The sequence below is a fragment of the Haemaphysalis longicornis genome, unplaced genomic scaffold (genome assembly GCF_048455015.1).
Source record: "Haemaphysalis longicornis isolate Haplotype H1 unplaced genomic scaffold, Haemaphysalis longicornis Haplotype H1 scaffold_10, whole genome shotgun sequence".
Lineage (NCBI taxonomy): Eukaryota > Metazoa > Arthropoda > Arachnida > Ixodida > Ixodidae > Haemaphysalis > Haemaphysalis longicornis.
The window spans coordinates 84,288,285-84,308,672 of NW_027526204.1; the positions used below are offsets into that span (position 1 = coordinate 84,288,285).

General features: G+C 45.2%; 1 protein-coding gene across 1 annotated transcript in view; it reads right to left on the reverse strand.

Annotated features, from left to right (window-relative positions):
* Positions 1-1,278: 1,278 nt before the first annotated feature.
* Positions 1,279-20,388, reverse strand: part of LOC144158861 (uncharacterized) — a gene marked incomplete at its 5' end in the record, with an annotated part of 86,857 nt that continues 67,747 nt past the window's right edge. Inside the window, 11 exon segments of the mRNA XM_077690033.1 lie at positions 1,279-1,387; positions 3,165-3,334; positions 8,112-8,623; positions 11,868-12,576; positions 13,893-13,962; positions 14,281-14,549; positions 14,958-15,082; positions 15,948-16,042; positions 16,251-16,373; positions 18,481-18,667; positions 19,735-19,951. Of these exon segments, the coding sequence (XP_077546159.1) occupies positions 8,138-8,623; positions 11,868-12,576; positions 13,893-13,962; positions 14,281-14,549; positions 14,958-15,082; positions 15,948-16,042; positions 16,251-16,373; positions 18,481-18,667; positions 19,735-19,951 (2,281 nt within the window).

A 20,388-nucleotide genomic window follows, 5' to 3' on the forward strand; every position in this document is an offset into this window, starting at 1 on the left:
ATTCAGTTGCTATTCGGGGACGCATGTTAAACCAACCTTTCTAGAAATCTGGTAATTAAACCATACCTCACATGGCTATCATTTATGCATACTCAGTGCTACCATGCGAAGCATAGTAGATCCTTTCCAGGGAGCATTATTTTTGTGCAGCGAGTGTTTAGAGGAAAACCTGTTATACGACATGTCTCGCAAGGTCATTCATCGCGTCGCATTGAGATTGAGCCGCCGGAGCGCAAGTGAGGCAGGTGTGACATCACGTCACGTCAACCGTTGTGGAGAGACGTCACAGCAGCACTGGCTGGGGGCCTCGCCGCTCCAGTGCCGCGATGGTTTACCGGCTGCTTCGGCGGCGCCTGATAGATGTATCGCCATTGATGGCTGGCCGGCTGGGGACTCGAGCTGTGCGTGCTCTCCAGCGCAAGTTATTCTTCCAGTCGCCTAAATGTTGTGGCAAGCTGTGTGCACAGACTTTCGTAAATCAAATAGAACAGACCTTTCATTTTTTATACATTTGTTCGAAAAAGTTGAATCTTTAACCTGTCCCATTTTTTTCTATTTCATTCTAACATAGGCAGATAACTACGCGAAAAGATTTGTGACTGTTGTCTAATTACACGTAAAAGGTGGCTGCCCACAACGTTCGGTCCGATCGCTTCTATTTTTATGAAACAATGCAGAGGAATCTTTTATGTTGACATTGAACACAGCGGAAAGTTTTTTTATCTAATCCGAAATGTGAAACACAACTCCCTCGAAAGCTTTAAATATTTGGAGCAAATATTCAGAGAGTAACGCTACGTAACTTGAAATGGTTTTATGTCGGGCTCATTGAGGTGCCGTGTAAAACTGCAGCATGTTTCTTAGAGAAAACCTTAGAGAAAAAAATTGTAAAATTATTATAGTCCACATGGAGAGCTTTCAATTTCCAGCAAGTTAATCAGCAGCAGTGTTTGTAAATGTTAATAGCAAAGAACGAACCCTGTGACACGGTGCGTTGTGAGATTACAATAGGAGATAAGATAGCTGAAAAGCATCGTAACAGTTCGTTGATTCATAACCCCGCAGCGTATACCATACCTAGTGCGGCGTGTTCACACCAGACCTTTATCCAAATGATGTGAAGCTTTCCCTTTAATCGAAAGCATACCTTCTTGCTTGCTGGTCCTTGTGATTCCTGATAATTTAGGCGTGGTCCTACTGTGCTACGTCAAATGTCTCCCACTTTTTCGCGCGTCCAGAAAAACTACAAAATCAGGTATACTACAAATGATGAATGAGGCAGCTTTCTGGACGACGATGGTTTATTTTTTCGTGTGTTTCAGATGATAGTCCAACTTGAAACTCTCGGCCAACGACAACAAGGCAGCGTGGTGACCCGTCAATGATGCTGGAAAAGAAACATTGAAAAAGTTAGGCGCAATTATGAAACCGAAGGAAGGAGCAGTGATTGCATTCAAAATATACAACCACCCTTCCGATCCACAACGTTTCCCGCACATCGCAATGGACGCGGAATCAGTTATAAGTAAATCCTTATACGGGGCCCTTTTGTGAGATTTAGCCCACATGGAAATATGTGATGCGTCAGTAGTTAGGTACGGTATTTTACAAATGTACAGGTGAAGTAAAAAACTTGCGTTCCAATTACAAGGGGTGGTTGTTACTTCGACTTCGGTTGTACTGATTCTGTTGAAACACATTTAACCGTTTCGTTTCTTAACGCTCTTATCTAGGCTAGGTGGCACGGTTCTGGTTTCAATTTTGATCGCCTGAGAACAGCCAGAAAAAATGTTATATTTGTGGTAACCACGATAACATTTCCTTAGGTTCTTGGCACCAAGGAGATGTCATTATCCCGGCGAATCGCGCTTATGCGGAAAAAGGAAGACCAGACAGCGTACAGACGCTAAATTAGCGAGGAAATACCACCGTAACCAGTACTGAGATGTCTGTCAGTAAGGATCTGCATAAAATGACTAAAACGAACTTTTTAAAGTATTTCTTGGGCTACTTGAACGAAGAATTTTGGTCTGTCTGTGTGTATGCCTGTCTGGCCGTGTACCCCTCGCTACAGCCGCCCCGCCGAAGTTAAGGCAGTTGTTGAACGAGATGTTTAAATAGGCAAAAGCGTTTCTAAACACCTTAATCTGGTGCCAATGTTCATACCGGTCAACGCGGTTGAGCAAAAACATAACATTAGGCACATGTGGAGCTCAACTTCCATACATTAGTTGTATTTGCATGGTCTCTTTATTAAAACAATACAACTGTGCTTGAATTTTGCGATAGCAAATGATATGCTTGCCTCTGCCAAAACCTTCACCGCGGAGAACACCGCGGAGTATACAGTGGCGCCACCTGGCAGTGGCTCTGGGTGCGCAGGTGCGTGTTTTTTCCCAGCGACACAGCCAGGTGGCTCCACCAATGTCCCAATCAGTATCATAGGCCGTGCACTCCGCGCTTTGTATTTGCTTTTTTAAGACTGTACGAGGCGAGGAAATTGCTGTCAGTCGTGCATTAGTGCGTACATTTTGGCCAGAGGGCCCACGGTTCTGGAAAGGACGGCGCCAAATCACGCGGTTTTCCACCCTTCACCAGCAATGGCAGTGGTTATAAAGTGGCGAGTCTAGACGCGAACACATTCCAAGAAAAAGGAAGGAAATTATGGAGCGCGTCATTCAGGCGGTGAAGCGCCCGCGTGCCGACGCTTATGGAGCAGGGTCGGAAAAACACTATCGTCTTCCGACGACATTTCAGCGAAGCAAGCGGCCACACGGCCATTATTTTTCATTTGAACACTTATGTTGAAAGGTGAAAGAATCCAATACCAAAAGCCCCTGCGTAATGCCTAAGGTTTTCACTGCTTATCAACTCGTTCTTCATGCTGCATCTGCACTGACTAGCCAGCAGAAAGAGACAGGCATGTCTGCAAATGAACAGCACCGGGCTATTAGTTCACATATTCGGTGGAAACGTGTCTTATCGGGACCAGGTAGGCAAAAATATGAGGACTTTAATTACGAGTTAATAAGAAACAATGTGTACACGAGGTCATAATTCAGAATGGTGGAAGTCATGATTCACCTTCCCATTATATAACTTCTTATCAAAGGGTGTTGAAAGTTTTTGTATCAAGGTTACAAAACAATCGGGCCGGCACGTACCGTGTAAAAACAGGCAGGACAACACCGAGAGCCGGACCACGAGCAGCAGAAGCCTCCAATTCTTGAGGGGAGTAGGTGACCCAGGGGTAGAAACGAAGGTAATTGTAATCCCGCCTCCTGGTTGGGCAACACAGGAGACGTCCGGCAGCCAGGATCCCCAATCTCGGCCCCTGCATAAATGATTTGCATAGCCTTATGGTCAACATGGCCCTTACGCCACTAGACGGCCACTGAATTGTATCAAGCCTCTCCCTCCACCCTTACAAAACACCCAAAGGGAAACTGCGCAAAAATAAAACATACTAAGTTTCGAAACTTTTTTTTTGTTATTGACATAGAAAATTACTGCGTCGTTGAAGCGTCCGCTTTCCTTCAACCTTGAACGTTTGAGGGTTACAATCACGTATCCAATGTCGCCAAACGTCCTGGCCACTTTCCTCGTCTCTTAATTTGGCAGCAAAAAAATTAGGCTAGGATTTTCAATAAAGCCGTGTCTAGAATGCCGTCCGACGGTATTATAAGCACTCCACTATATCCACGTCCACCGGCGTTTTATAACAAAATTGCCGCGTCTGGCAGTACATCGCTCTAGATAACGCAAAGCTAGCCAACCTAACCTACACATATCATAAGATGACCTAACGCACACGAAGAAATCATTTAAAACACCAAAACTAACCTAAGGAATAAAAATTCCACTTCACTTAAATAATGAAAAAAAAAACCGAGGCAAGAGCCGCTATTGACCCAGTGGTTTTGGGATCTGGAAGCTAAGACGGATTCTCTACACTACAACGACAGACTCTTTGGCCGGTGCTAGCGTAGTGTTAAATCTTCGAATGTCGTCGGACGCCACTCTAGCCATGCCTTCAACGATCAGCTAGAGTGCCGTCGGACGGCACTCCACTGCGTTTCAATAAACATCTTGACATTTAACCGAACTGGAGCTACTCGCGAGGAGTAACTTGCGCTGAGGTGAAGGACTAGTAATTAGCGTTCGCATGCTTGAATGTGTAAGCCTAGAAATTAATGGTAAACTCCGGTCTGTTAGCATACGTCGGCGTAATCAGTCTAAAACCTGTCTCACAATCAATGCTAGAGCTGTAGAGCCACACGTCTGAAGAGCCGTTGCTATGGAAACAAGGGCCGACTCATCGGTGAAAGCGCCGAACATCTGCGACCAACTGCGAAAGTGTCCATGGAAAGTTAGCGCTTCAGCCCCATACAACCAACGGCGAAACAGGTGCCTGAATTTTACGATACAAATGATCTGTTTCACAGAGGAATTCTGCAACAACCCGTTTGAATATTTTGTTTCCATTTCGGTTCTCACTTAACTCCGTAACAGTTTGAAGAAATCTATATTCACATATTCCATATATTCCCAATGGTAGAGAATCATTACCACGATGTAGGCTTAATGCCTGTAGAACGTGGTTGCAATGAAATTGGATGACTGCAGCTGCACTTCATTTTTTAAGTACAGGTTGTCGTTGTCTGTGCATTGTCGAACGCAGGCCTAAATATAGCACACATTCTCGGTTTTGTAATTCTTTCTCTTTATATAGGCTTTATACCAATAATGAAAACGTTGACCCTGGGCGTAACTTATAAATGGTCACCCCTAAAGTCACTACCAAACAGTGCAACTACGACATCACGATTATGCTCTATGACAACTTTCATTCTAGGTTATCTGTTTTACATAACACAGCACTACGGCAAGCTCTGCGTTTCCTGTGTTCAACCGTTGAAACGCATTGTTAACATTAGCTACAGCCGTAACAGAACAAGAAGGCTCCTGTAGAAGTGAGCTCACGTTGTTCGCGTCCCATGTTTATTCAATCAATTCATCGATGAATTGATTGATTGATCGATCGATCCATCGATCGACCGATCGTGATTGATTGATTGATTGATTGATTGATTGATTGATTGATTGATTGATTGATTGATTGATTGATTGATTGATTGATTGATTGATTGATTGATTGATTGATTGATTGATTGATTGATTGTGAGGTTTAAAGTGCCGGTGCTATACAGGCGATGAGGCGTGCGCTAGTGGAGGGCTCTGGATTAATTTGGACACCGGCGGATCTTTAACGTGCGCCGAAATATCGAAAACATGGGGGTTCTTGCTTTTCGCCTCCATCAGAAAAGCCACCGCCGGGGACGGAAATCAAACTCGCGTCCTCAGGTTCAGCGCCACAATGCCTTCAAGTTTAGCTCCTACCTTGCACCTACTGCGTCTGAGTTTTTTACGCCCAGACATATCTATTAGCTATTTATTTTTGTTCCCACCTCACCATTCTGGTAAGGGTGGATTACCAAGCCTAGCTCGTTCCATTTGGTTGAGTTGCACATACAAAAGTAAACACGATGGACCGGGGCACTCCAAAGGAATGGCCGAAACCTCTGCGTCCTGCATCTCGGGGTGTCCTTGGGATTGGCGGCGGGGCGGTTGTGTCGCGTTAGACGCTACGCTCCGTAACCACTCTTCAGAATTTCCGCTGCTGCTGCCCTTGGTCTTTTTACCCTCTTTGGGATGCGCAGCCCCGACAGCAAACGCCACACTCTCCCAGCCCCCAATCGCACCTCAGCTGCTGCTACGCCCCGCATGTCTCCCTCGTTGAATTTCGGCCCACGGACGGATTTTGTTCGCGGACATTTCGGGCTTGGGTTTGGAAAGGCATCGGAAACATAAAATGGCGAGACGTAAACAGCCTACCTGTACATAAAACGTAATGATTTGACTGCTTAGTGTTTAGGGTTTAAGATTACAATGACAGGTACGTGGAATCACAAGTTGGCTACAGTTATCAAATGCGTTTTTACGTGCTTTGTAGGAGTGTTCGTCAAGCTATTGTAATTTGAGGGCTTCGTAAGAAACTTTTACGCATTGTTCTGGTCACCATTTCTTGGCTGCATTATGGGGGGGGGGGTGTTGCAGTTAACATGCAGGCATACATTTGTTTCGTATGCGACATCAACTAACGGTTGAAGATAAATCAGAAGCGCGACGTACTCCAGCCGTGTAACCGGAAAGTAAACGTAACTTATACACACAACTTGTCTTCTTATCATCCTCTCCCGCCTTCTTCATCTACACTCTGAACTATTGGTGGTACACACAAAACCGCAAGAGCTACCTTGATTCGCAAGAGCTCCCTTCCGGCTAAACCTTCGAGCAAGTTGAATAAAGCCAGTTTAGTCATGGCGCTGACACCTCTGTGTGGCAATCTGAAACGACCCCTTTCTGAAGAATGTTTCTAAGAACAGTCCCAGGAGTTGTCTGAGGATTACAATTGAGTAGTTAGAAGGCAAGTAGCCCCATGGAAGTCAGGAGCAGAAAGGGCTGCTTCGGCCCACTGAGGGAGCGAGCGACGTCCAGCAGGGCTCAGGAATATCCCAGGGTAGTTTGGCTTCTCCGAAAATGGAATTAAGGAACTGTCGTGTGTTGTGTTGCAGGTTATCCTGGCTGTGTTATTCGCGATATTCTGTCCAACAGTAGGTGCCCTACACTTCCGGTGCGGTGCAAACTGTTAAATAAACGCGTTGATACGCCACGCTCCGCCCGTATACCCAACTAAAATATGTAAAATCCCTTATATTCTCAAAAAAAGTGTAAAATTTAACTGAAAGAAGGCTGTGCAGTAAAAGAAGCAATGGATACTTGAAAAAAAAAAACCACTTCTTCTGCTCGAACCAAGGCCCGTTGGGTTGTTACTTGAGGCTCCATCACTTGGGTATTTTGCCCTAGCACTGGAGCTTGTTTAGCAGTTGTTGAAAAGAATAGACGGAGTGTTCCAATCGAATCAGGAACACGAATTGGGTGCGTAATGGAAGTGGCGGCCTTGCAGGTGATTGGCCTCCTACGTTGTCCACCGCGTTTATAAAAACGGTCCTTGTTTGCTAATCTTACATAATTACCTCATTTTTACACCAGCTCCGGCTAACGCGAAAAATCACATGACCGCCCCTCTTCACCGGCGATCAAAAGAATAACTTTGATTTTTTGATTGTATGGTTTAACGCGCCGACGCAACACTGGCGTTGAGACGCGTCGTTTTGGAGGGCTCCGCAATAATTTGGACCACCTCAGGGTCTTTAACGTGCGCCGAAATGTCGTACACACGGGCGGTTCTACCTTTCGCCTCCATCAGAAAAGCAGCCACCAATGCCGGGAATCGAACCCGCGTCCTGTCCTCGTGCTCAGCAGCACAATGTCTTAGCCACTGAGCCACCGCGACGGGTAAAAGAATACAGTTCCTTTTATGCCGGACATTCGAAACGTAGATTCGCTCTCTCTGAATGGCAGCTTCAAAACCCGCCGAAGCCGCCAACCATGTTGAAAACACACTCACAGCGCACCTTCTTAAACGCGATGTAAAGCAAACCATGGGCCAAGAGTGCAAAGGCATCCATCTAGCTTGCGTGACTGATCACGCCAGATTGAGTTCAGAGTACGTGACGTTGCCAGTAGAGTTCTCGCACTCGAGTGATGGATAGAAATTGAACAGGCCGCACCAAAAATGAAGAGTGTTGCTCTGGGAGCGATCAATTACATCGTAGCGTTGTAGACGACATTCATCAATATTTCACGGTGGTACCAAAACCGTACCTTTGATAAAGGCAGATTGACTTTTAATGTGCTTTCTTTCTTGACGTTTGCGGACTTTATTTCTGAGATTTAACAGCAGCGTCTTCACTGCAAGTGCTCCATCTTATCATTCCTCTGAAAAGCCGGTGCTATGTCCTTCAAGCTACGTTTACTCTGTTCGAGAGCTTCAAATGAAAAGCAAAGAGATGTGCTAAACTTGCCACAACTCTAGGACTGCCAATACGGAGCGTCTTGAAGAAATAAACATCACGTGAACTGCCACAGGCTCTAGAAGGCACTTCTACCCAATTTCCTATGACCGACAAGTACACTAGTCAGCTTACCTCACTCCATTGTTTCTTGTACTGCATCAGGACACAAGCACTGTGCCCGTTCCGTTGGGCGTCAGGAACGCCGTCTCCTCGGTGGTAGCCCTTATAGAGTTCTGAACTGGCTCGGATTCTGAAGGAGCCACATCCCTCTTAGCCCATGACTGTGGGAATTCCGGAATTTTTGGCGTGCTCGGAAGAGGTGACGGACGCCTGAACGTGCTGAAGGGCTCCGGGTTCGGCCTGTCCATTTGGGAGTGGACCATTCCGTTGATCTGCACGGGTGCTGGCTCACCGTCGGCGTAGGCAAATAAGATGTGGGCTTTGGGGCTGGCCGCGAAACTGAGGGTGCCCGCTCGGGCCTCGTCGGCCGTGTACTTGAATGATTCGGACGAGTTGGCATTGTTCCGCTTCACTATCTGCTGTTCCTGGCCGGCGTAAAGGTCAGGTACGACGGCCGTAACTTGACCTTCTGAAGAATAGAACTCCTTGTGATTCTCCTTGGCGTCAGGCTCATCGCCGATGATCTGCGAGAAAACAAATGAGTAGTGTGAAGCCTAGATCTACTAGTGCACCTACACAACTAGAATCGGTAGATAGTACATTTCCTGATGAGCGGGGCGTTCGGTAGCTAAATGAAACGTTTGAAGGAAGTGTAGAAATTCAAACTACAAAAGTTATCTCGTGGAAGATATATTTCACAAACCTGTTTAAGTAGTTACTTTTAATTGCCTTGTCAACCTTCGTAGTCGCTGCGGAAAACATCCTGTGGGCGTTTAATCCCACTCTGCTGTGTCTTATTACCCCATCATTTCACCATTCACGCAATTGAGAATAAAAGCAAGACAGCAAGTACAAAACAAAATAAACGGTTTGATACGCCTTAAAGGACGTCAAGTGAAACGATGAACTGGAGGGTCAAAACACAAAAAGGCTGCAATATTTTTTAACACCTTGTAAACCTTGTGTTTAACTTTATTTACAGAACTGTTAAAAAAATCGGGCAGCTTGCACTACTGGTCCAAGGCTGGAGAAGCAGCCGAGCTGTGGGACCACTTAGGTTCTGGTTTTGCCAGTTTTGCTAGGTATTGCTAGGCAATGCTAACTCTAGTTGGGTTTTGCAATTTTCTTGCTAGTCTAAGCTAAGTGTTGAGGAGTGTGGCCAAGTTTATCCGGATTTTACAAGGCCGTTCGGGTCTGTCCCCAAGCTGACAGTGGATACCAGGTGGGAAGAAGCTAGGTCTTCCCGCAGCTCCACTGTTAGTCCAGCTGTGCATCACTAGTGCAAGTTGTGCCAATTTTTTTTTTGAGCACGCGGCCTCCCGCCTGCTAAGCCCCGCTATGTTGTATCTTGCGCCAGTCGACGTTTTTGTATACCACGTATTCCCAAAGTGAACTTCAGTAAAACGGAAAGTTGATTGATTGTAGGGTTTAACGCGCCGACGCAGCGCAGGCGATGGGGCGCGCCTTAGTATAGGGCTCCGAATTCATTTTGATGACCTAGGGATCTTTAACGTGCGCCGAAATTTCGTACACACGGGCGTTTTTGCTTTTCGCCTCCATCAGAAAAGCAGCCGCCGCGGCCGGGAATCGAACCCGCGACCTCGTGCTCAGCAGCGCACCGCCATAGCCACTGAGTCATCGCGGTGGGTCTGAACGGAAAGTAGAGCTAGTTGGATCTGATTCATGTTTAAAGCCAAGACAGACGAGACACAAGAAGAGGACAACACGAGCGCTTGTCTGTCCGCGCTTTATATCTGAATCAGCCCAAAGTAGAGTTGAGCCCGGCTGCGAGGGTTGCTCTCGGCGCTGCTGGACGCTGCGGCCAAGTAGAGTTCATCACAGGTAGGAGGATAGGGGGGAGCCTAGGTTGGGAATGGTCGGGCGTGCCCTCCCCTCTTTGCTGGCGCGCGCTGCTTTCGTGTTCGGCCTCCTAGCCAGGAGGCACGGCGTGCCTCTTTTTTGTTTTGTGTATTTTTTCTCTTTCTCACGCCACCGGACCAAGAACGGAGGGCACTACTGCGCATTGCCCATACATCTGTGTTGCTGGGGGAGATTGAAGACATTGTTGCCATTCTAGTAGGCGCAAAAACCAGATTAGCCGACTTAACCCTTTCAGCCCTGAATTTTTTCTTTCTGCTGAAAAGATTTTTTTCTATGTATTTTCTTTAACATTTGTACCCTACTAGTTTACAAACCAAAATTGAGCTTGTGATGCATGTAATTAGCGATCTACAGGCATGACAATTAGGTCATTAGGCAATTAATATTTTAAAGTGGAGTAGAAAAAATATTTTTGCTTGTTTTCCTAAATTTTGGAAAGAACTTAACCCGCATACAAAAATTGAAGCTGATAGTGCAAATATTTTTCGGTTGACAGCCATATAATTTAACTATGACTTCAGTCCTTGGAGTCACCCTGACGTCAATTTGGTCTTCACTGCAATGCCTTCCTCTTTCATGTGTTCAGCTATAGCAAAAAAAAGCAATAGTTATATCAATCGGAAGGGGCATCCTTAAAGAAATATTTCCCAGAAAACTATCTGTTTTCGTTTTGTTCTCGCATTGCTAGGATACTTTTGGTTAATGTCCTAAATATAGGACACCGTAGTGGCACTCAGGAAAGTCTATAATGTTTTGAAGCAAACACCACGAAGTTGAATTCAATTTAATTCCACACATGTATACCAATAAACGGTTTTGCGATTTTGTTCTTGTGTAAAACACACAAGGGTTGTTTTGAGTAGCCGAACATGGAAACTGAACGAAATGAGAAGTACCCGATTATAGTAGCCCGATCATCCATTAGTAACCCGATAGTAAACCGATCATCCGTTTTGAAAGAAATCAAGAGACCCCGCTTCCAACCTATTTTCAAGGTGGCAGTTGTGAAGACTTAAGGGATAGCACCCGATACACCAATGGGAGACAAGTTCATGTGGCTAGACACCAATTTTCACCGCAGTTCTAAGAATAATATTTGCGACCATTCCGGGAGCTCGGCTGGAACAGTCGTCCGTTGCGATGGGAAATATGCGGATATTGGTGTGGGGGACAGTAAGTGTCCGTACTCCACAAATTGATGCAAGAAGGCGCTAGCAGCATCCCTGTTCAGTACGCGTTCGCGCTCAGACCGTCGACTACACCGAGCAGCGTCTGCGTTCTGTGCGCGTTCTGCGCGCATTCGGTGGGAAACCCGAACTACAGCTTCGCAAGCCTAATTTAACTGTATTCATCTATTGCAAATGTATACCGAAATTCTCGGTCGCCTGTATGTCGTGTCCTCAAACGCTTCATCTTCCCACAGTCGAATGGGTGATAATTTTTATCGTAGCCACAATAAGAGACACAGTGATTGAATGTCACTGTTGAGGCTAGGCTAACTTTCTTCCATTGACTATTTTAGCTATACTGTTCCTTGTATAGTGTTATTGGATGTGTGGTCGCACAAATTATCCGGAAATCGTACTGGGACTTTGATGACGGACGCCATAAAAATGCCAGAACGCCACGAAGGCTCTCTCTCGGGAGCGGAACGCATGTTGTCCTCGTTTAATTTCCATCCGCCTCCATCTTTTTGAAGGCTATGAACACGTAGTTCCTAGTACGATGCAGCCACGTCACCCACCACCCGAATTTCCGCGCTGTTACCGTAATGTTAGTAACAGTCTTCAGCTTTTTTTCTGCGGCGTATTTACGCGAACCGCTCTCTTATACAACTATGTATTTCCAGACAGACCATGCGGTTATTTTCGTCTAAAGGACACATACCTTAGGTGACTTCTTTCTGGACTGGCCACTCGTGTTCGTCTTCTTGTCATCCTTGTGAAGATTACAGTTCTTCAGCAGGCTGCCGACGCCCGAGAAGCGTGACAGGCGCGTTGGACAATCGCCAGCAGCAGCTACAGCGCCCGCACTGTCACTTCCTCCCTTATTCCAGATGTTGCTGTTGAAGACCACGGTACTCGTGCTGTCAGTGCTGGTAGACATAACTCTCACCATGGATGAGTGGCTGTTCTGCTTGGGGTTAGAGTTTGCGCACCAGGACCCCGCCGGCGGTCCGCTTCCACGGTGCTTCTTGAAGGTTCCGGTGCCTACCAGCTGCGTCCAGGCTGCTCGGGCTTCCGGATATTGCAGCACTCGCACCACGAAGATGAGGAACCCTTGCATCGAGTTGCACACGCAGAAGACGTACTGGAACACGGTCCTGGCCTCTCCCACAGCGAACACGCCGAATATCCACGTGACACCCAGCAGCGTCATGACGGTGAAGGCCCCTCGGACTTGGGCGGTGGTAATCGGAAGATGGGAACAGGAACCGGAAGCGGGATTGGCGGCTTTTGTAGCGCCGGACATGCGCGGCTTGAACAAGACACGTGTGACCATGATGAAGACGAGCAGGTTGACGAACAGGATGAAGCACGAGACACCCAGGAAGGCGATGTAGTAGATGAAGGGGTTCCGAGAGGAGATCACACAGCTGAAAAGGAAAATCAATGACAGCTTGAAACGTTGACAGACGAATAAGCCTTGCAGATAGCAAGTGTGCTTCGACAGTAAATTATAGAGGAGAATCCTGAAATGCTTTGATTTTTTCACAGAGCTTTGCTGCCAAACTATTCCCTGAGAACAAAAATGGAAGCGAAGCAGTAGCCTCACTGCGTTTAACAAACGCACAAAATATACTTAATTATTTTGCAAGGAAATAGAAGATTTACAGTATAGACTGTCAACGCTACTGAAAGTGGTCCTTTATTTTACAGAAGATTGGATCGTTAAATAATGAAAGGCTTCTTTCCAGACACTTTCCGAACCCCATAACACGTTCTTGACAGTTTCACCTACAGTCCCGTAGTTGCAGACCTTACACGCTTGTAGACCTTACGCGTTTACGTGCATGATGCGTCTTGTCGTTACTGGCTTTACGACAATATATACTTGATCCAAGCAACGATGCCTGACGCAGCATACCACACTGTGTAAAGCTATGGGGCTTGTTGAATCGCCTTGACGACGCATTTATTTTCAAAATAAAGAACAGGGAAAAATATGAGGGCATGGTGAGTCGCAGGAGAGACCGGTATTTATTAACAAGACACTGTTGAAGTGAGGAAGACGCATTGTTAACTTGGCACTCCTTGCCAGTATACCTTCTCACAAATTAGAATTCTGTCAGAATCCTACAGTCGAATTAATGTGTTCACAGTATCCGGTTAATTTAGTACTCCTTGCAAGTATACCATCTCACAAACTATAATTCTTTCAGAATCCTACAGCCGACTTATTTTTGTTCACAGTATCCGGACATCTTCGTTACCATACTGAAAATTCTCTGAACCTGCATTCACTTAATTCAGCCGAATCCCCTATTGCCTCATGGTTCTTCTTTCCCTTTATTGTAATCCGCAGTCAAGGCAGTCTCCGGCATCCACTACAGCAAACGTCATTCCGCATCAGCCATACCAACCCCTTCTCAGGATCTAAAAGCAAATATGCTCGCCAAGAATCTAGCCGTTATCACGGTCCCGTGCGCTGAACGCAAAGTACCCCGCTACAGAATAAGCGTCCAAGTTTTTTAGTACGTTCGTAGGAAACTAATAGAAGTAATTTTCTTTTTCTGCTTTTACCAAGTCTGCGAAAAGGTAGCGCGTTCTTAAATCATTTTTATGTGTTTTGTATTCCGCTAGGATTTTTTGTTGTACTTATTTTTACCTTGCACATTAGGTGTCTACACGCCTCCCTTCCTCAATGACCTCCAGCCTTTAAGGAGGAATAGAACGAGATAAATGAACTTACTAATCATCTTGACCTCTGTAGGGTTCCAGGTCTATGGCCAGGCAAGTTCCGACAACTATTGCTGGAATTCCTGTAACAAAGAATATGAAACGACAGCAATAAAAATCAATTCTTTGAACGGTTACCTCACAGTGCGGGTGAAGTATAAATAGGAGTTCCTGCCCTAAAAATATCCAATTTATATATTTATCCCTATATGATTTAAACCTGTTGTCACAAAATTTGAATAGCGGATTTCGTCGGGTATTCATTATGGCATGTACTTGAATGCTTATGCCGACAAGATGACTTTATCAGGCACCCTTTTATTTCTGTGCTCTAGCTACCTGGAGGCGTACAAGCGAGGTGAAGAAAGGCATGACTAGCAGCCGCATAAACTAAGGCTTACCCCAAGCGATGAGGCAACGCTTCAGCATGAAGCAGCTCTCAGAAGAGGCGAAGACGTGAATGAGCATCTGGTACATGTTCATCGCCTCTACGCCCATCCAGGCGAGGCAGGCAAGCAGGAAGTAGTGCGTTGCAACGGCAGTCCCCAGGCATATCTCGAGCTTGGGGAAGCGCTCGTGGAGGGAGCCCACAAGGAAGGCCAGGTTTAGTAACAGCATTGCAAAGCACAAGTTGAGCAGGATTTTTCCGGAGCGCTCCTTGTTGAGACACCTGGAGCATAAACACGGGCCACAACGAATGATTAAAGAAAAGTAAGTGCATTAATCCTCCTTAGCTGCGCGCGGAAAGTAGAAAAACATTGCAAAAAGAGTTATGTTTTGTTCCAGGACAACCCGCCACCACCTTCATATTGTTTTTTTTGTAGAAAACACGCACATAACGACTTTTTCTGACGTAGTTACCCCCGATTTGTTCATTGCGCACATTGAGGCATGAGTTATGCGTGTGTACGCGAAGGCAGAGAGAAACGCTAGCAGCGCACGCCCCCATATTTGTACACTTGCACAATAATGGGTTAGGCATGCCGTCCTCTTAGGGAATCAAAACGTTTGCGTGTGGGCGAGAATTTGGAGTTAGTAACTAACATATCTGCAAATGGGCGAGGATTGCCAAGCCTACCTGAAAAGAGCGTAGGTCAGTATGGTGAAGAACAGGCCTACAACCGACATGATGCAGCCAACGTAGGATATGAGCGAAAGAATTCGGTAGTGATGGGCCGATGTGCCAGCTCCAGGAAGAGGGTCCTAAATGTCAGGCAAAGATGACAATAAAGGATAGGAAAGGATTACTAATTACGGGTAACGTTCACTTGAGAAGAAAATCGAAACGCGATTGCGCGGATCCCATAGTATTTTTTGAAAGATCACATCATTGCCAAATTGTGGAGCACCGCAGTACCTGCGTTCCGTAGAAAGTCAACGTGCATCGCATACGAAAGGATGAACAGAACTTGTAGAGCGAAATATTTTTATTTTTAAATGACGCATGGGTGACTCACCTGCCACCAGAGTGTCAGAAAATCCTATATAATAGCACCTCCCACCACGTTTACCGCTAAAAGATTTACCTTGTGCAATCAAGTTAATTTTCCTGTAGGCCTGACCTGTATAATATTTCTGATAGTGTCAGCCTCTTTCTGATGGGAGCATCAGGAACGGCTGCGACATGTGCCGCGGCGCGCGCCACACCACGGATCAGCGGAAAAACTAGGCGTCCTAGGGTCCCGAAACATGAAGGCGTAAAATCGCCACCATGCGAAACCCGGTAAATTGTTTTTTATAGTTTTTTGTGAAGCGGCGTTGCATGGCGAAACGTGTTGAAGCCGGTAGCACAAGGAAGCACTATTGAGCGGGGAAGGGCAGAACAAAACAGCCGTGAAGTGGCTGTTCAGCCATTATACGCTGACGCGATAAGCAATGTTATGCAGGCTGCGTTGGTCCGACGCGGAGTTACATAAAGACGCCCATGCGGTGCAGGCAAGCAACGCTAGCTTGAAATCACTCAGGTTAGTCGAGCTCGCTACATCGCTATCTCTGGCAATCTTTTTATAACAAAGCCCTCCCACCAAGCAGACAGAAAGAAGGAACGTGATAACCACAAGGCGCTTACCAGAAGGAGAGAAAACGCAGTCATGTGTGTTGAACTGCAGACTGTTAGGTTTCTGGATTGATTGGTGGTGATTCCAGCGGTGGACCACTCTCTCCCTAAAGGCAAAATGTTCATTACATACAAAAATTGCGATTCGTGCAGCCGCGCGCCCGCAAGTAATTCAGCGGAATTAATTAGACCGTAATGGCCATAACCACTTTATCGAAGCCTTCATTTACAATTATAAACTAGAGGTGTATTATTTGTTGGTACGAGTAATTAGGCAAGCTTTGACTATGCGCAACAGCTGAGGAAAATACTTACTGCGATCGTCCCAGAAAGCACAGATGTATTTTTCAGCATGGTTGGATGGGTAGGAGTAGATTAGTGGCTCGGTAAGATTTTCAATCTTACTGTCGCCAATCTTAGCAGACAGCACAACTTGACCTACAGAATAAGGAAAGGCAAATCATTAAAATTCGAAAAGAATCACAACAGCAATATTTAGAAAAAATTTTTAACGAGTGAAAATGAGTTCCTTGTTGGCACGTGCAGATCCTACTTTCTTAAATACTCCCTGTCTTCGACGAGAGCCGCCCAATATTCTTCCGACAGCTTTCCTACATGTGACTGAAAGCTGATGCTGAGCGTTCTCAATCGCAAAACGCAGAAAACAAAACACAGGAACCTTGTCAGTTTAAAATTTACGGGACAGAAATTCCCGATTGAGGCCAGGACAATGTGCTACGCCATGTGACCGAATCATCCCAATGAGGGTTTGTTTAGATTTAGCTGAATAGAGCGGTTGATATTCAATTACACTTCATTACTCTGATATCATTTTTTACTGCCAAGGACTAGCAACACAACATGACTACTTTTCTGCATAACTCCTTCAAATAGGAGTGTTTCCCCACGCGGTATAAAAACCCACGATATTCTTCTTCATAAGCTACATCGATACCGATTTCGCGGGAAAGCTCATTCTCTAATATCATCTTATCTATGCCATCGATCCCAGCTAGTTGAAAGTGGAGTGTACATTACAACAACAAAACCAGGTAAGTATGGTGTTTCACAGGGTAGCATTTTAGGTCCGTTTCTTCTCATTTTATACATCAACGAGATTGTTAATATCGGTGAAACAGTTAAACAGATAATATATGCCGATGACAACAGTTTATTTTTTTCCGGTAGCTCAGGTATTGATGTTGCAAATCGTGCAAATGAGACGCTCGCATGTATTAGCAGCTGGACCTTCAACAATAATTTAAAACTGAATGTTAGCAAAACAAAAGCAGTACTGTTTCATCCACGTCGTAAAATCAGCGCAGTTGCACCTATTGTAATCAATAACACTCGGTAGAATTTGTTAAATGTTTCAAAACACTAGGTGTATATTTTGAAGAATCTATTTCATGGAATAAACACACTTAATATTTAATCCAGGAATTATCCCAGGCCACTGGTCCTATGCGACGTTATTGTTTTTTCTGATTTCAGTTAACTTTCTACTTTACAACAGTATTTTTAGCTCTATGCTTAACTACGGCGTACTAATCTAGGCTACCATACCTCGAGAAAAGATAGGGAAAATAACAATCTTACAAAAACGAACTATTCGCCTAGTCAGCAAGGTTCCGTATCTTTCTCCTACGCGAGAACTATTTAAAAAGTACAATGTTGTTCGCATGAATTATATTTACCTTTATATAATTTGCCGATGTTACAAACAAGCAGTAGTAAATATTGGCTCACTAATTAATCTAGCTTGTCTAGAAAAACTCTCTTCGATGTATTCTACTCGCAATCCTGAAACCTGGAAAGCAAAAAAATGCCGAGCCAATATGGACAACAAATGTTGCGATACAGATTGCCGTCTTTACTAAATAATTTTCAAGAAATTCGCACCATTCCTTTTAACCACATACGCAGCATCTGTATATTTAACTCATGATGTTGTTATCGGGAAAAATATTTTCCCTTTTCTCGTTACTGTATTTGTAAGTTCCTATTTTTCCAAACCCTATAAACAATGTATTTTGACTACTGTTCATAGTCAGTGCATATATTGTATGTTGACTTTTTTGTGTTTATATTTGTTAATATTGGCCAATGCAGCTTGCCGCCGGTCGCACCGGGGAGCTGGGGCTAGTCAAGCTGTTTTACGACTTTTTTCGCGCCTTCCTTGGTGCGAACGTGTTTGTTGTTTTCTCGTGCAAGGATGAAATCAAATCAAATAGAATCAAATGAATTTTTAATTAAGAAACTTTTCCTCTGCTAAATGCAGTTTTCATAACATACGACGGTAGCTGCGATAACTCTGGGATGCAAACGTCAGAAACGTGTTAGAAAAAGCTTGATACGTCGACATCATTTTAAGATTTACAAAAGCCAATACAAACGATAAGAAAGGCACCTAACACCAATAAGCATATGCTGTACTTAGTCAACCGACCTTTTATGTTGATTTTGCTTGTTTTCTATCTCGCGTCGTTGTGAATAGTAATAACTCGGGTAGCCCCATTCACGTCGTCATCGCCTCACAACTTACCGGCACTCAGAAGAGACGCTTCGCTATGATGCGATGGCCGGAAGAATTTGTCATTCCGATAGGAGACGAATGCTATTCGAGGGCCCTTCTCGACTTCGTGAATTGGACGGACAGGCTCTCCGGCGGCCACGAGTGAGTTGTTGATAGCCATTGAAAGCGCTTCAAACGGAATGGTGATCACGATGTTCTGAGGAAAAAAACGCATAATTGCATGAAAAAAAAACTGCCTGAGAACGCATCACCATCAACGTAAATGGGCTTACAAGAGCCAGTTTGAAACCCATCAATTGTAATATGAGTGCTTAAAATTTTTCTAGTTTGCATAGGGGAAGTCCTGAATTGAGCATGGTGAAAGCTCAAAGTGTATTTTTTATTTGAACAGCGAGCTGTTGTACAAGCCGTAAGTTCGCCGTCGCAGGAAGAAATACCAAGACAATGCCGAGCGCTGGTGAGCCCTGTAGTCCAGAGCTACCGCGCATATAATGCTTGGCATGATAACACGACGATATCGATGCATATGACCATGACCACTACTAGCACAGTGCAAAGCAACGATGAAACATATAAATAAACAACTTCAAACTTGTACAAACGCGTGGTGATGGGTCCTTAACTGCTCACGCATAAAGAAATCCTGCAGCTTCACTCTGGTTCAAGCTTTGTACGTCTTAGTGCAGGCTTCACCAGTTCATCTGGTGGACGTCCACAATGCTGAAGATTACTGTGCATCCAGAACTTTCCGCGAAGGAGGCGCCGACCTCTTCGATGCATAAGACGACGATTACTAGCACCACAACTATGCGAATAAGCAATGATACTGAAACGTAACTGTGCCCGGCAATGCTCACCTACAACCGCTTCGCCATTCAAGCCATGCGCGTGAATACAAGCTTCCCTGAATTTTTTTATGTCCATCACTTGCACTACCGAGAATACGCTACTACAGCTAAACTGCAATTGTATCACTAAAATAAACACTACTAAAGATAAACGTTGCAAGATATCCTAAAGCAGCTTCACAGCAGCGATGTCAACGTATGCTAAAAAATAAGGGTGGCCGACAGTCGGCCACGTTGAACTAACATACGCATTTTCACACAAAGAGGTCACGCCTTATTGTTCTACCCCTTCCTTCTCTTAGGCTATGACGTGTCTTCCATAGAACCTCCAAAAGGTACAAAGAACGTTTAGTCCACCTAAGTTCTTTGTGTGCTGCTGGTTGCATAAACGTCATTAGCGTTATGCCACACTCACATCTCCATCGTCCTGTTCGTCTCCATCACCGGAGAAGTCCTCGTGCAGGTAGTGGTCTCCATTGGATCGCAGGGCGAAACTAAGGAAGTCCTGGCCCTGTGAGAGGAGCTTGGGAGACCATTCCACCGCCTTCACCACCAGGTTCTCGTTCTCGATGATGAGCGCGCCGGATCCTAGCACGACCTCCGAGGTGAACCTTTCCACCACTGACACCAGCCTAGGCAAGGGGGAAGTGTTTTGAATAGACACCAGGTAATTGTCGGAAACAAGAACCAGCTAGCTTAAGGTCCAGGTGAGCCACTTTGGTGTCAGAGAGGGTAGTGAAAACTACGTCTTCACGAAGGTACAATATGCGATATACGTGAAAGCTTCTCGTATAACTAGGTTTCGCTCTCTTGGGCGATGATAATCCTTACTGTGGGTGGCTTGATAACCCCAATTTAAAAACAAAATTTTAAGAGTAGGTTTTAAGGGACAGTCAGTTACTGGGAAATCGAAGGCAATAACAAGGAAAAGTGCACACACTTCGTCGAAATTTTCAAAAATTCCCTGTGATACTATTCGTCACCAAAGTCACCTTCAAAAACCTCTCTGTTCTATCCTCTATCGCTGTTGGAACGCCCATGTACTCCACGGTGAGCATAAGGGAGGCAT